Source organism: Corvus cornix, unplaced genomic scaffold (assembly GCF_000738735.6).
Source record: "Corvus cornix cornix isolate S_Up_H32 unplaced genomic scaffold, ASM73873v5 scaffold7, whole genome shotgun sequence".
NCBI lineage: Eukaryota > Metazoa > Chordata > Aves > Passeriformes > Corvidae > Corvus > Corvus cornix.
The window spans coordinates 364,851-378,701 of record NW_024108692.1 but is presented as its reverse complement, the minus strand read 5'-3'; the positions used below and the strand labels follow the sequence as shown (position 1 = coordinate 378,701).

Here is a 13,851-nt window from a genome sequence, read left to right as displayed (position 1 = left end):
CCTGGGGCACCTGGGAGCCCTCAGTGCCAGCAGGGACTGGAGATGGCAGCCCTGGGCTCCTGGAGGGTGTGCAAGGAGCAGAGGTGGGCACTCCCTGTCCATGTGGAGCTTCCAGGTGGAAAAGGCTGCTGTGAGCAGGCAGCTCCGAGGGCAGAGAAAGGAGGGTCTCGAGCACTGGATCTGTGCCAGTGCCACAGCCCTGGGCAGCAGCCACCGAGCCCCGGGGGCACAGAGGGCACAGCAAGAGGGACAAAAGCAGTCAAGGGCACAGACTGGGAGCAGGAACAGCTGCTTCATTGCACTCTTGGAGAAAGCTCTTGGCTGTTTCAAAGCGCTGAAAGGCGTGAAGGGCACAGAGGAGGCCACAGCAAACAATGCTCCTGTTTTCACAGCCTCCCCTCTCCGTGTGCCAGAAGGAATTGGATGAACTGTATTCTTCTCTCCGAGTCGTCTCGTTCAGCATGAGCAGCTCAGCACCAGGAGCTGAAGGAGCTGAAGCCTTAGGCCACAAGAGCTGAGCAAGAGGAGACTTTTGACCAAAGTAATGCTGCTAACATGGACCTGGCTGAATGCAGCAGACAGAATCCTGGAATTACAGAATCCTTCCTGTTGGAAAAGACCTCGGAGCTCATCGAGTCCAACCATTAACCCAGCACTGTCAAGCCCAGCACTAAACCACATCCCTGAAGTGCCAAGGCCTGGACAAGAGGCCCTGAGCCAAAGGTGACCTCTGGATGAACCTTCCAACCAAAGGTTATCTTTGTATCTGCTCATTACCGAAATACGCATGATCATTAGCGTTGTGATTGATGTATCCTCTCATTAGTGAAACATGTATTGACCTTTCTGTGTTTAGACACCAGACAAGGCCATGAAATCCCACATCTGGCCTTGTTTGGGGCTGTATGGTCAAAGGCAGCTGCCTTGGCTCCTCCTTGAGCCCTGGCCAGGCTTAGGAGGAAGCCAAGAGGAGGATGAAAGCAGATGTTCCCGCACTGGAAGTGCTGTCAGTTTGTTTCTGCAGCACTGTCAAAGCTGGGCCCTCTCCCAGCGGGGTTGGAGCCTCAGCTGTGGCTGGAGGCAGCTGCAGGAATTCCCAGTGTCCGGGAGTGGCTCTCCAGTCCTTGGCTGGGACAGCTTCCCCCAGCTGATGGGTGGCTCTGGGTGATGGTAAAGTCTGAGGGGAACTGGGGCTGGATCTTGGTTAATCACTGCAGGCAATCTTTGGCAGGGATGATTGGGGGCATTGCTGAGCTGCTCCTGCTGTGATTCTTTGCTAATGATTATGTGCTTTGCTGAGCTTATGCTTTTGTGACTTTTTGCAGATTTGCATTCTATAAATTGCACAGTTCCTTCAGTTGGTGTCTGTGTCTTTGGTGCTGACCCTGCCCACCAGCAAAACAGGGCCCCATCCTGCCTGAGTGTTACCTGGGAAGACAAAAACCCTCCCTCCAAATGTCCCCCCTTCCTCCTTGTTCCCCCCACTTTATACACTGGCCATGATGTCCTGTGGTCTGGGATATGCCTGGGGTCAGTTGGGGTCAGCTGTCCTGGCTGTGACCCCTGCCAAGCTGCCCCGCACCCCCAGCCCCTCGCCAGCGTGGCCGGACGAGGGGCAGGAAAGGCCTTGGCTCTGTGCAAGCTGAGCAAGAACAAAACCATCTCAGTGTGAGCAACGCTGTGCTCAGCACAGAGCCAAACACAGCCCCAGAGAAAGGGCTGGCAAGGAAATTCCCTCTGGCCCAGCCCACAGCAGCACCCCATGGCCACCCAGCATCAGCACGGCTCCACGGGTTCCTTTCCATGGCCCCGGCCCTGGCCACGGGACCTTGGGCTGGTGGCCCCGGCAGCCGCCTGTGGCCCAGGGCTCCGTGCCCGTGTCCATGGCAGCAGTGCCCGGCCACGGGCCCTGAGTGCAGGTGAGCGTGCCAATGCCCATGGCAGCGGGGCCAAGCGTTGGTGTCCGTGGCACCAAAGTGAGGAACGGGTCCCTGTGGCCGCTGCCGTGGCACCTGAGGGCATCAGCGAGTGTCACTGCAATTGTAGCTGGCACCAGCCCCGGCACCGCTCTGTCCTGAGGGCTGCCATGGCAGCCGAGGGCAGCCACAGCTCTGCGGGCAAGTGGCCACGGAGCCTGACTGCAGCAATGGGTCCTGGGGGGGTTTCCAAGGGAACTGGAACTGCTGAGGGTTGCCATGGCATCCAACCCCCTGGGATGTCACACAGCCACCCTGGGATGTCACAACCCATTCTGTGATGTCACACCACCCATCTGTGATGTCACACAGCTGCCCTGTGATGTCACAGCCCTCTCTATGATGTCACAACTCTGCACTGTGATGTCATACAGCCACCCTGTGATGTCACAGCCTCCTCTGTGATGTCACAATTGCTCTGTGATGTCATAGTCTGCCCGATGATGTCTGATCTCTGCTCTGTGATGTCACAGCCCAATCTGTGATGTCACAGACCTGCTCCATGATGTCACAGTAGACTCTATGATGTCATACAGCCACCCTGTGATGTCACAACCCACTCTGTGATGTCACAGCCTCTTCTGGGATGGCCCAGCCCTCTCTGTGATCTCACACCAATACCCTGTGATGTCACAGCCCACTCTGTGATGTCACACAGCCCCTTTCTGACATCACAGCTGCTCTGTGGGTCTGTGACACAGGCACAGAGGTGTTCCCAAAACTTCAGTGAAACAAAACCTCCTCAGCACCAGCGCAGCACGAAGCAGCAGCATTCTTTATTGGGCCGGATGCACGAGGGGAGAGCCCCTCCCAAAGCCGTGTGTGCCGAGTTCAGGAATGTTCCTGTTTGCAGACTGTGCTTCACAGACACATTCCCAGATTGTCCCACAAGAAACACACACACGATCATCATTGCCCCAAAATCATTGCAGATTTCCCCCACCCCTTTGCACATCCCTTCTTCTGCCCTGGGGGTCTCTTTGGGGGTGCTGGGGGGGATAATTCACCCCCCAGGGCGGTCCCAGTGGCTCCCAGGATTTCCATGTCCGTGCTCCCAGCGCTGCTCCCAGCCCTGATCCGTGGGGATGGGAATGTCCCGCTCCCTTCCCGGGGCAGGCTCACACCTGAGCCAGGTGTGCAGGGCAGGACCTTGCCCTGAGCCCAAGCCCTGTCCCCCCTGCAGGATCTGCTTCCCATCGGCCTCTTCCTCCTGCGGCCCCAAGCCCAGCTCGGTGCTGAACGAAGGGCGCTGGGCCGGGGTCATCCCCCGGCGGGGGCTGCGCACCCCCTCTGCCCCCTCCCCAAATTCCCTCCCGGGGCAGCAGGGGCTGGCTCAGCAGCCCTGGGGCTCCTGGGGCTCCGTGCTTTCCTTCCTAAGGAAAAGAACCGTCCTTCTCATCCAGGCTCCCATGGCCAAAACTGAGATTCTACCTCCCAAATTCTGTCTATCCAAGGATTGCTCCCAGACAAAAGCTGCCATGAGAGACAGGTCTGGCTGCTCTCGCCCATGGTGGCCACCTCTCATCTTCTTCCAAAACTCTTGGACTTTGTGCTTTTCTTTCATGTGGAATAAACCCATCCTTCTCAACAAGGTGCCCATGGCCAAAATTGGATTCCACCTCCTGAATTCCCAATATCCAAGGGCTGCTCCCAGACAAACCTGCCAGGACAGACAGATGTGGCTGGCCTTGGCCTCTGGTGGCTGTGTCTCATCTGCCCCTGAAACCCTGGGGCTCGGTGCTGCCCTTCCTCTGGAGACCACTGTGACCCTGCGTGGCCTCGTGGAACCCAGGGGCCGTTGTGACCCTGCAGGGCTGGTGGCACCAAGGGGACCATTGTGACCCTGTGGCGTTCCATGGAACCAAGGGGCCACTGTGGCACTGCTGGCCCCAAAGAACCGAGGGGCCTTTGTGACCCTGCAGGGCCCACGGAACCAAGGGAACATGGAACAGCTCTGGCTGCCTTGGGCTCCTGGGGCCGCCTGGCAGCTCCGGCTGACCTTGGCATGGCCAGAGCTGCTTCTCACCTGCCCTGGAGCGCTGGGGCTCTGTGCTTTCCTTCCTGTGTGTGTTGGTTTGGCACGGCCTGGGTTTTGGTAGCGGGGGGGCCACAGAGGTGGCTTCTGTGAGAAGCTGCTGGAAGCTTCCACCATGTCCGGCAGAGCCAATCCCCGATGGCTCCGAAGATGGACATGGCACTGGCCAAGGCTGGGCCACTGAGAGAGGCTGGTAACGCCTCTGTGATAGCAGATTTCAGAAGGAAATGAAAACAAAGTGGGACACAGTGTTTTTGTAGTCAGAGAAGAGGAGGAGGGGAGAACATGTGAGGGAAACAACAGGGAGACACCAAGGGCAGTGGAGAAGGAGGGGGAGGAGGTGCTCCAGGAGCCAGAGCCGAGATTCCTCTGCAGGCCGTGGTGAGACCATGGTGGAGCAGCTGTGCCCCTGCGGCCCCTGGGGATCCACGGGGGATGCAGAGATCCACCCACAGCCCTGGGGATCCACAGGGGATGCAGAGATCCACCCACAGCCCCTGGGGGAGGTGCCCGTGCCGGAGCAGGCGGATGCCTGCAGGAGGCTGTGATCCAGGGGCAGAGCCGCTGCAGAGGGGCCCTGCTCCCAGGCTGGAGCAGCCTGGCCTTGAAGAACTGACCCCATGGAAGAGTGACCCACGCCGCAGCAGTTTTGGGGGACTGCTGCTCGTCAGATTGGACCCACGTCAGAGACGCTCACGGAGAACTGTCTCCCGTGGGAAGGGACCCCACGGTCTCACAGGGGAACAACTCCTCTCCCTGAGCAGCGGGAGAAGCCACAGGAGATGAACTGACCACAGTCCCCATTCCCTGTCTCCTGCGCCATCGGTGGGAAGGATGGAGGGGAGGGGGAAGGTGTTTTGAAAGCTCTTCTTTCACTTCTCATTATCCTGCTCTGATTTTGTTATTAATAAATTCACTTGATATCTGTAAGTTGAGCCTCTTTTGCCCAGGACGGTGTTGGATGAGGGATCTCTCCTGGTCCTTATCTCAACCCATGAACCCTTTGTTATATTTTCTCTCTCCTGTCCAGCTGTGGACAGGAGTGAGAGAGCAGCTTTGGTGGGTGCCTGGAGTCCAGGCAGCATCAATGCACTACAGACCTGAACAAAAACTCCCTGGGCAATGATTCCCCTGGGATCTAAAGCCCCCACCCCTCACACGACAGCCCCGTCCCACAGAAATGTCAGCCACTGAGCCTCTCGCTCTCCACGGCTTCACTGCTTTGGTGCCCAGTGGTTGCCACGGGGCCACCATGGCCCCTCTGAGCTGGGTTTGGGTGGGGTTTTGGTGGGTCTGCAGTCCCTGTTGTCATGTGGTTGTTCCAGTTCACAGACCACGATCTCTGGGCTGGCCACTCTGGGGATCTATTTTTAAGTCACGTTTAAGCTGCAGCTTTGTCCATTCTGCTATTCATGTTCAGGTTGGCAGCTCCAGGACTCGCTGTGATCCACCTGTGACTCACATGCCAGGGCCATAAAATTCTGAAAAACTTCACTGATCAGCCCAGCAATTCCAGCCACTGCTGTCTACTTTTAAATAACACAAATCTGTCAACCCCTCCTGTGCTCACAGGAGTGCCACAGAGCAGGACAGCAGCACAGCAGCCAGAGCTGAGGACTCCCACAAGGACAGAAGGACAGCGTGGAAGGATAAACAGAGCAGCTCTGAAAGCACCGAGTGCTGCTGCTCCCTGGCCCTGCTGCTGTGCTGGGACTCAGCTTCTCTCCCCCTCTGCACACAGGCACTGCCCTGCCAGATTCAGATGAGGTTTTAAAGGAAGCATTTTTGACAAACAAGTTGCTGCAGGGTCCTTTATTTTGCTACAGTGCACAGAGGAGGTGATTCCTCATTTCCATTGTCTCTGGGTAAAATTCAAGGTGTAAGCAGTGAATTCTAAATAGGATGAATGATCCCAGTAATGGGATGATGACGGGATAAATAAAGTTTCATTGAGCACAACATTATCACAAAATGAAAAAGGAAACCCTGCACACACACAGCCACTCTGAAAAACTTGAGCAGACAGGCTGGGCCTGCACTGAGTTACACTGCAGCTGTGGAGAACAAAACCGGCACTTTATTGCTGCTGAAAAAATCCAGTCATCATTTTCCTCAGGGCATCCCTGAGCTCCTGGTTCCTCAGGCTGTAGATGAGGGGGTTCAGGGCTGGAGGCACCATCAAGTACAGAACTGACACCACCAGATCCAGGGATGGGGACGAGATGGAGGGGGGCTTCAGGTGGGCAAACATGGCAGTGCTGAGGAACAGAGAGAGCATGGCCAGGTGAGGGAGGCACGTGGAAAAGGCTTTGTGCCGGCCCTGCTCAGAGGGGATCCTCAGCACGGCCCTGAAGATCTGCACATAGGAGAAAACAATGAACACAAAACAGCCAAAGAGCAAACAGACACTGACAGCAATGAGCCCAAGTTCCCTGAGGTAGGATTTGGAGCAGGAGAGCTTGAGGATGTGTGGGATTTCACAGAAGAACTGGCCCAGGGCATTGCCCTGGCACAGGGGCAGGGAAAATGTATTGGCCGTGTGCATGAGAGCGTAGAGAAAGGCACTGGCCCAGGCAGCTGCTGCCATGTGGGCACAAGCTCTGCTGCCCAGGAGGGTCCCGTAGTGCAGGGCTTTGCAGATGGACACGTAGTGGTCGTAGCACATGATGGTGAGGAGGGCAAGCTCTGCTGAGAGGAAAAACAGAAAGAAGAACACCTGAGCAGCACATGCTGAATAGGAGATGTGCCTGGTGCCCCAGAGGGAATTGTGCATGGCCTTGGGGACAGTGGTGCAGATGGAGCCCAGGTCGGTGAGGGCCAGGGTGAGCAGGAAGAAGAACATGGGGCTGTGCAGGTGCTGGCCGCAGGCTACGGCGCTGATGATGAGGCCGTTGCCCAGGAGGGCAGCCAGGGAGATGCCCAGGAAGAGGCAGAAGTGCAGGAGCTGCAGCTGCCACGTGTCTGCCAATGCCAGCAGGAGGAACTGGGTGGTGGAGCTGCTGTTGTACATTGGCTGTGTCCGGGCATTGGGTTCTGCCATGGAGAAAAAGACAGTGAAGAGTTAGAGGAGATGTCTGTAACCACAATCAAAGCCATTTCCTGTATACCCTCCCCTGGAACACACACAGACACCCTTTTGTGTTTAAGAGTTCTGAGGTTTTTGTTTTTAATCTCCCCCCATATCTCTCCTGGTATTCTTGGATATCAGAAATCCTCAGCATTTCTGCTGCCCTCCGGGAGAACAGAGCAACTTTGCAAGGCAAGATGATGAGTGGAGACTCAGGGGAGGTGCTCTGTCATTCTGACCTGTTCAGAGCTTCTCTGTTTCACTTTTCTCAAATGCAGAATGTTCACCCTCCCATGTTTCCCTTAAAGATCACCAGGTGCTGCTGGGAGCAGATGGATCCACCACAGACCCCCAAATGTCCGTCCCTCTCTCAAGGTCTCAGCACCACATTTGTAGCCGAGGACACCCCTGGCTCATTTCACCAACCCGACAGCATTTGCACACTTGTAGCATCTCTGCTTTTCTCCTCTCTCTGGGCCTTTCAGATAACACAAAGATGCTCCAGGACACGTTTGCATCCTGGAGGAAACTCCCAGCTTGGAAGGAAACCTCGGGGAGAGAGCCAAGAGTCCCAGAGCTGGCACTGGACGAAGGGAGATTGAGCTGCTGCCCTGGCTGCACTGACAGCCCTGCCCACAGCCGGGCACTGGGGCCAGCGTCACCCTGAGCCAGCTGTGCCCCCTCCCAGAGCCCCCAGGGCCGGGCAGCTGCTCCCAGCCCTGTGCTCTGCAGAGGGAACTGGGCCCGGGGCTGCAGAGCTGCCCCACGGCTCTGCTGCAGCTCTGCCTGCACAGGAGGGGCTTCACGCCTTGGACCCCCGGCCCTGAGGGCAGAGGCTTGGCTGGGGGAGAGACGAGGGAGGGGGCTTGTTCAGAGGGAGGGGCTGCACTGGAGGGGATCCTGTGGAGATCTCTAAACTCTCCCTGATGCATTTCTGGGTTTTGTTTTCTCTCATTGCCTGATCTTCTCTCTGCTTCCTGGGGATTTTCCTCCTGGAGCTGTTTCCCTGTGCCTGATCTCTCCCTGCCAGCACTCACAGACCCCAAATCTCTGTGCACTCTCCTTGGCCCTACAGAAACCTGCCTGTGTGCAGGGCACTGGCTGGGGCAGGTTCTGTTTGCAGCTTGGAGAAAGGACAGCTCAGACTGAGCCTGATGGGTCCAGCCAAGGTGATGCTGGTGCTGTCCATGGGCACAGGAGTGGCTGAAAGCACAGGAGGCATCTCCTGTGCACCTGCTGATCACTAAAAGGAACAGTTGGATGTCCCAGGGACCTGACAAAATTCATAACACCTTTAATATTTATCCTCCCTCCCCACCATTCTCCAATGGCAGGAAACTGAAAACAAAGTCTCAGGAAATTTCCTCATTTCTATCAAAATCCTTGTATTGGAAATATTCTGGGAGTGATCAGAAACCCTCAGCCCGTCAGAGCCTCATGAGCATTTCACCTCCCCTGCACTCGAGATGCTCTGAGTTGTACTCACAGAATCCGTAGGCAGGGGGATGTTGCAGCTTTAGGAGATCCCTCCAGGAGCTGCAGCTGCCGTGTCCTGCAGCCAGAGGCTTCCTGTGCCAGGGGCTGGGAGTGATTCTCCCGCAGTCACTTCCCAGCCCCTTCCCAGCCCCGGCTGAGTTTAAGCCCTGTGTGCCTCTGTGCTGTGCCCGGGCTGGCTGCAGGCAGTGCCCCAGCCCTGCTGGGCTGTGCCCAGGAGCTGCTCCTGGCCAGAGCTGTCTCTCTGCAGCGCTGCCGCTTGCCAGGAGCTGCCTCTGTGCCAGGAGCCCGGCCCAGCTCAGCAGCACAGACACAGCACAAGGACTGGAATGACCCTCTCGGGCCTTGGTGCTGAGGCCCTGAACATCAGTCCCTGACAGGGACTGGCACAAACCTCTCAAGGATTCCAGTCAGAATTGAACTTCAAAGTTTCTGGAAGTTTTCATGGGTCCCAGTGAGGGACACGACTGAGAAAGTGTCCCCAGGCTCCAGTCAGAGCAGAGAACTGGAGGCAGGGATGACAGGGGGGGACAAAGAGAAGCCAAGTCTTGGTGCCCTGGGGCACAGCAGCATCTGTGCCACCAAGGGCTGGGAGGAGACACCTTGTCCTGAGGCCCTGGGGCCTCCTGGCACAGCCCCAGCAAGGCTGGGCACTGTCAGCCCCTTGTCCTGCCCTCAGCATCCCCCCACATCCCAGTGGCCTCAGGGATCTGCTGGAAGGAGTCCCTGGGGAGCCTTGGTCAGGAATGGCCCTGGGGGGCTCCTGAATGCTCCCAGGGACTGCAGGGTTTTCAAAGGACTTTGGCTTTGGCTTTTGCCTGGGAGTCTCTGAGAGCTTTGTGCAATCCTGGCCCCCAATTATCTGCTCTAATGAGTCCCTGGAGATTCTTTGTCAGTAACAACACTCACTGGGGCTCATTAATGCTTCAGGGTACTTCAGGTTTTTCAAAGTACTTGGTGCTTCCCTTTTGACACAGACTCTCTGAGAGGTTTGTACAATCATGGCCTCCAATTATCTCCAATTACTTTAACGAGTCCCTTGAGAGCTTTGCATTGACACTCAGTGGGGCTCATTAATGCTCTGAGATACTCAAGGTTTTTAAGGTACTTTGGATTTTCCTTCCCACACTGAGGCTCTGAGAGGTTTTTGGGCAATCCCAGCCTCCAATTCTCTCCTCCAAGGAGTCCATGAGGAGCCTGTCTTTGGGATGGACCTCAGAGGGACCCATCAATGCCTTGAGACACTTTGGGTGTTTCCTCTGCCTTTGACTCCTGGAAAGGTTTGTGCAATCTCCTCTCAGGCCCTGAGCTTCAAGGGCTCAGCCCCAAATGCACCACGGGGCTCATTAGGATCAAGCAAGTCCTGACAAACCCTGGCTCTGCCTTGCTTTCCCTCTAGCCTGGTGCAGTTCATTAGGAACATTTACTTCTTCAGTTATGGAGAAATATTTCAAAGAGCTTCTAAGAAATACTCATTCCTATTTTAAGGGGTGTATTTTATTACTTTTCTCTTTAGAGAAGAGGTGATTGCAGCATTCTGTGACTGATATTGATCCAGGGTCTCTCCAAAGGAGGTCTGGCCTGGTCACAGAAGCTGTGCCTTGAGGTCTGACCCAGTGTGGACAACCCTGCTCCACATTCCCAGCCCCATCCTGTCTCTCTTCACTCACCTGGGACCTGCTTTGCTCAGAGAACTGGCTGCACTCAGGCAAAGGGGGGGGGTTTCCCTTTTGTTTTTTAGCATTGTAAAACTCCTGAGTTTCCCCACTAAAAACAGAGACACTCCTCAAGGGTGTGCCAAGCAGAAGCTGCCATCGATGAGGTTGCCATTCCCCACGGCAGTGTCAGGAAATTAATCCACAAACATTAGAGGTTTATGTCCAAAGAGGAGACAGAGGAGTCCCATTACGTTGTTCAAATAAAGAGAGAGGCCATGGGGCATTTCCCCTGGGGTCTCAAATTTTTGGAGGGTGCAGCCTCCTTTTTATCCTAATTTCTCAACTGCATTTCCCTCTCTCTTTCCCCACTGTCTGAGGTACTTGAGAGGTACAGGCTTCCCGAAACACCTAATACTCCCTTATAATGCATAAACCCCCCCCCCTTTATTTTTATTTCTTATTGAATTTTATGGTTTTCCCATTGTTTCTTTTATCTCTTAATATCCAGTTTCATTTATTAGCAGACCTACATTTTGTTTGTAGAGACAAATCTCTTTCTTTTCATTCATCAATCAGTGGAATCCTTCCCATTGTTTCTTTTATCTCTCAGTGCTAGTTTGATCTACCAGCAGGCCCACAGCTTGTTTGTACAGACAAGTCCCTCATTCCTTTCAGTGGCAACTGCCAGTAGGACACAACCCCAGGGTCTCCTGTCATGACAATTTCCATGGAAACCCCTGGTAGGGACTGATGCCACAGACACTGGCAATGAGACACTGCTGGGGTCTGTGCTGAGCACAGCGTTGCTCACACTGAGATGGTTTTGTTCTTGCTCAGCTTGCACAGAGCCAAGGCCTTTCCTGCCCCTCATCCGGCCACGCTGGCGAGGGCTGGGGTGGGGGCAGCTTGGCAGGGGTCACAGCCAGGACAGCTGACCCCAATTGACTCCAGGCATATCCCAGACCACAGGACATCATGGCCAGTGTATAAAGTGGGGGAACAAGGAGGAAGGGAGGACATTTGGAGTGAGGGTTTTTGTCTTCCCAGGTAACAGGCAGGCAGGATGGGGCCCTGTTTTGCTGGTGGGCAGGGTCAGCACCAAAGACACAGACACCAACTGAAGGAATTGTGTAATTTATAGAATGCAAATCTGCAAAGAATTACAAAAGCATAAGCTCAGCAAAGCACATAATCATTAGCAAAGAATCACAGCAGGAGCAGCTCAGCAATGCCCCCAATCATCCCTGCCAAAGATTGCCTGCAGTGATTAACCAAGATCCAGCCCCAGTTCCCCTCAGACTTTACCATCACCCAGAGCCACCCATCAGCTGGGGAAGCTGTCCCAGCCAAGGACTGGAGAGCCACTCCCGGACACTGGGAATTCCTGCAGCTGCCTCCAGCCACAGCTGAGGCTCCAACCCGCTGGGAGAGGGCCCAGCTTTGACAGTGCTGGAGAAACAAACTGACAGCACTTCCAGTGCGGGAACATCTGCTTTCATCCTCCTCTTGGCTTCCTCCTAAGCCTGGCCAGGGCTCAAGGAGGAGCCAAGGGAGCTGACTTTGACCATACAGCCCCAAACAAGGCCAGATGTGTCCTTGTCCGGTTTCTAAAAACAGAAAGGTAAATCTGTGTTTCACCAATGCACAGGTACATAGAACATATTGTTAATAGTACTTTGTTAATGAGTTGATACAAATATAACCTTTGGTTGGAAGGTTCATCTAGAGGTCACCTTTGGCCCAGGGCCTGGTGTTCAGGCCTTGGAACTTCAATCAGTGCTTTGACCTAGACATGAACTGCAACCTTCATAACAATTCTTCTAATAATGGAGTCTTAGATTTAGGTATCAGGCATAAAGGCATCACCTCTTGTTCTCCAATTAAGTGCTGCTCAAGGTCATCACTCACAGCTATAATTCACATTCCTTTTAAAACATGCCTCATTAGTTGCTATTCTCTGTTCTTTATCAAATCCCCCTTTTTCTAGAGACTGTGTCTCTTTTTAGACAAGTCTCAGTGCTCCATTTCCCAGCACAAAGTGTCACAACAGCTCTAACATGGAATCATAACACACCAAGTGCTCACACTGCAGTGATTACAGTGACTGCCACAAATGCATTTCGCAGCAGCCTCCAGTTTGGCAGCCCCAAAGCCAATCCCAGCAAGGAGAATTTTCTTCTTTCTGCCACTCTTCTACTGCTCTTTCCATCGAGGTGATTCCTGACTGTTGGACTTCAAACCCATCACTGATAACAGTGCAGCATTCCTGTCCTAGAATAGCCCAGGCTCCTCCTTGGCCAGCAGGCAGATAATCCAAGGCCATGCGGGTCTGCAGAGCCCCCGTTCGTGTTTGTTGGAGCTCACAGGATGTGCTGATGGATATTTTAACAGTATCATTTGCTGCTTCTTCTAATAATCGATTCAGCTCATTAATGTGAACTCCACAGGATGAGGCAGCGCATGTGGGGCACAGGGTGAACCAGAATCTTTGGCTTTCTGAAATCCAAGGCACTCTTTGGGTGGAAAATGTTCTCTTAACGTGAAACTCTTCCTTGCAGTTATTGCTGAAGTATCCTAAAGGGAGGTATCAATATTGCCTGGCAACAGGACTCAAACCATCCTTTAGGATGCCATTTATGGGCATTGTCTCTGCACACCCAGCAGGTCCCACTCCCAGTACCAAAGGTCTGATTTCCTATTTCCCACTGTTGGGCTGCTGATGGATCCAGGGCTCCTCCCTGTGCTCCAGAGGAGTTTCACAGAGGCCCTGCAGCTGGGAGCGGTGTAACACTGACACTGACCAGCTCCAGCACCCCGAGTTCTACCAACATTGATAGTAAAGCACAGAAATCCTTTCCCATTGTGGCCTTTAACTATTACAGGGTTTGGTTACTCCTGAAGGGAAATCCTAGTGAATCCTGTAAAACTGATAATTGCATTCCTTTGCTCACAGCACAGTTCTCTTTAACTGTCCCTGCACTGACTCCTTTACGAGTCAGAGCCCATTGACAGAGTTCTGCCACCCTGTAGGGTGGGCCCTCCAAGGGAATCCCATTCCTCCCAACTTTAGTTGAGAACATACCCAGCAATTATTACACTGAGTATTTTGGCTACTTTGATATTTAAATTTTCATTAGAACTTTCCTGACTAATCCATGGTGACACTCTAGAGATGTCTTTGGCAAACAAAGATTCTGGCTGACTCTCAAGACACAACTTACAGACTTCAGTAGTACTTTAGTGACACAGTTATTAATTCTTTTTCCTCAGTCTTATTCTGGTTAGGAACAATAATTCCACTGTCCATGGAGCTGGCACCTTTTTATTCTAGAATTATGCACTCAAGGTGTTTTATTGTTTAACTTTACTGTGGTGGACGTGGTTAAATAAACAAAAACCACTGTAATCCTTTTTATCTGCTTCTCCACTGGTTCCACACACGTTTATCATCCTGTGTAAGTACTTTTATAGTCTTTTATCTTTTCTGCTAGTGAGTCTTTAAGCTCTATTCAGCAACTTCAGGGGAACTGAAGATTTCTATTCTTTATGTTATTTATCATCCTGGCTCCCCGCAGTGCTCCAATTCCTTCCCAGTGCCATTCCTGGTGCCCTGGGAAGCCC

General features: G+C 53.7%; 1 protein-coding gene across 1 annotated transcript; it reads right to left on the bottom strand.

The window, feature by feature from the left end:
- Nucleotides 1-5,808: 5,808 nt before the first annotated feature.
- LOC104688409 (olfactory receptor 14J1-like) lies at nucleotides 5,809-9,469 on the bottom strand. The gene is made up of 2 exons (XM_039572670.1): nucleotides 8,565-9,469; nucleotides 5,809-7,044 (listed from the first exon to the last, which is right to left on the bottom strand). The coding sequence occupies exon 2, from the start codon at nucleotides 7,019-7,021 to the stop codon at nucleotides 6,089-6,091; it is 933 nt and encodes a 310-aa protein (XP_039428604.1). The 5' UTR covers nucleotides 7,022-7,044; nucleotides 8,565-9,469; the 3' UTR covers nucleotides 5,809-6,088.
- Nucleotides 9,470-13,851: the final 4,382 nt, after the last annotated feature.

Coding starts and splice junctions, on each gene's coding strand:
- LOC104688409 (XM_039572670.1), bottom strand. CDS start 7,021: ATGTACAACAGCAGCTCCACCACCCAGTTCCTCCTGCTGGCATTGGCA.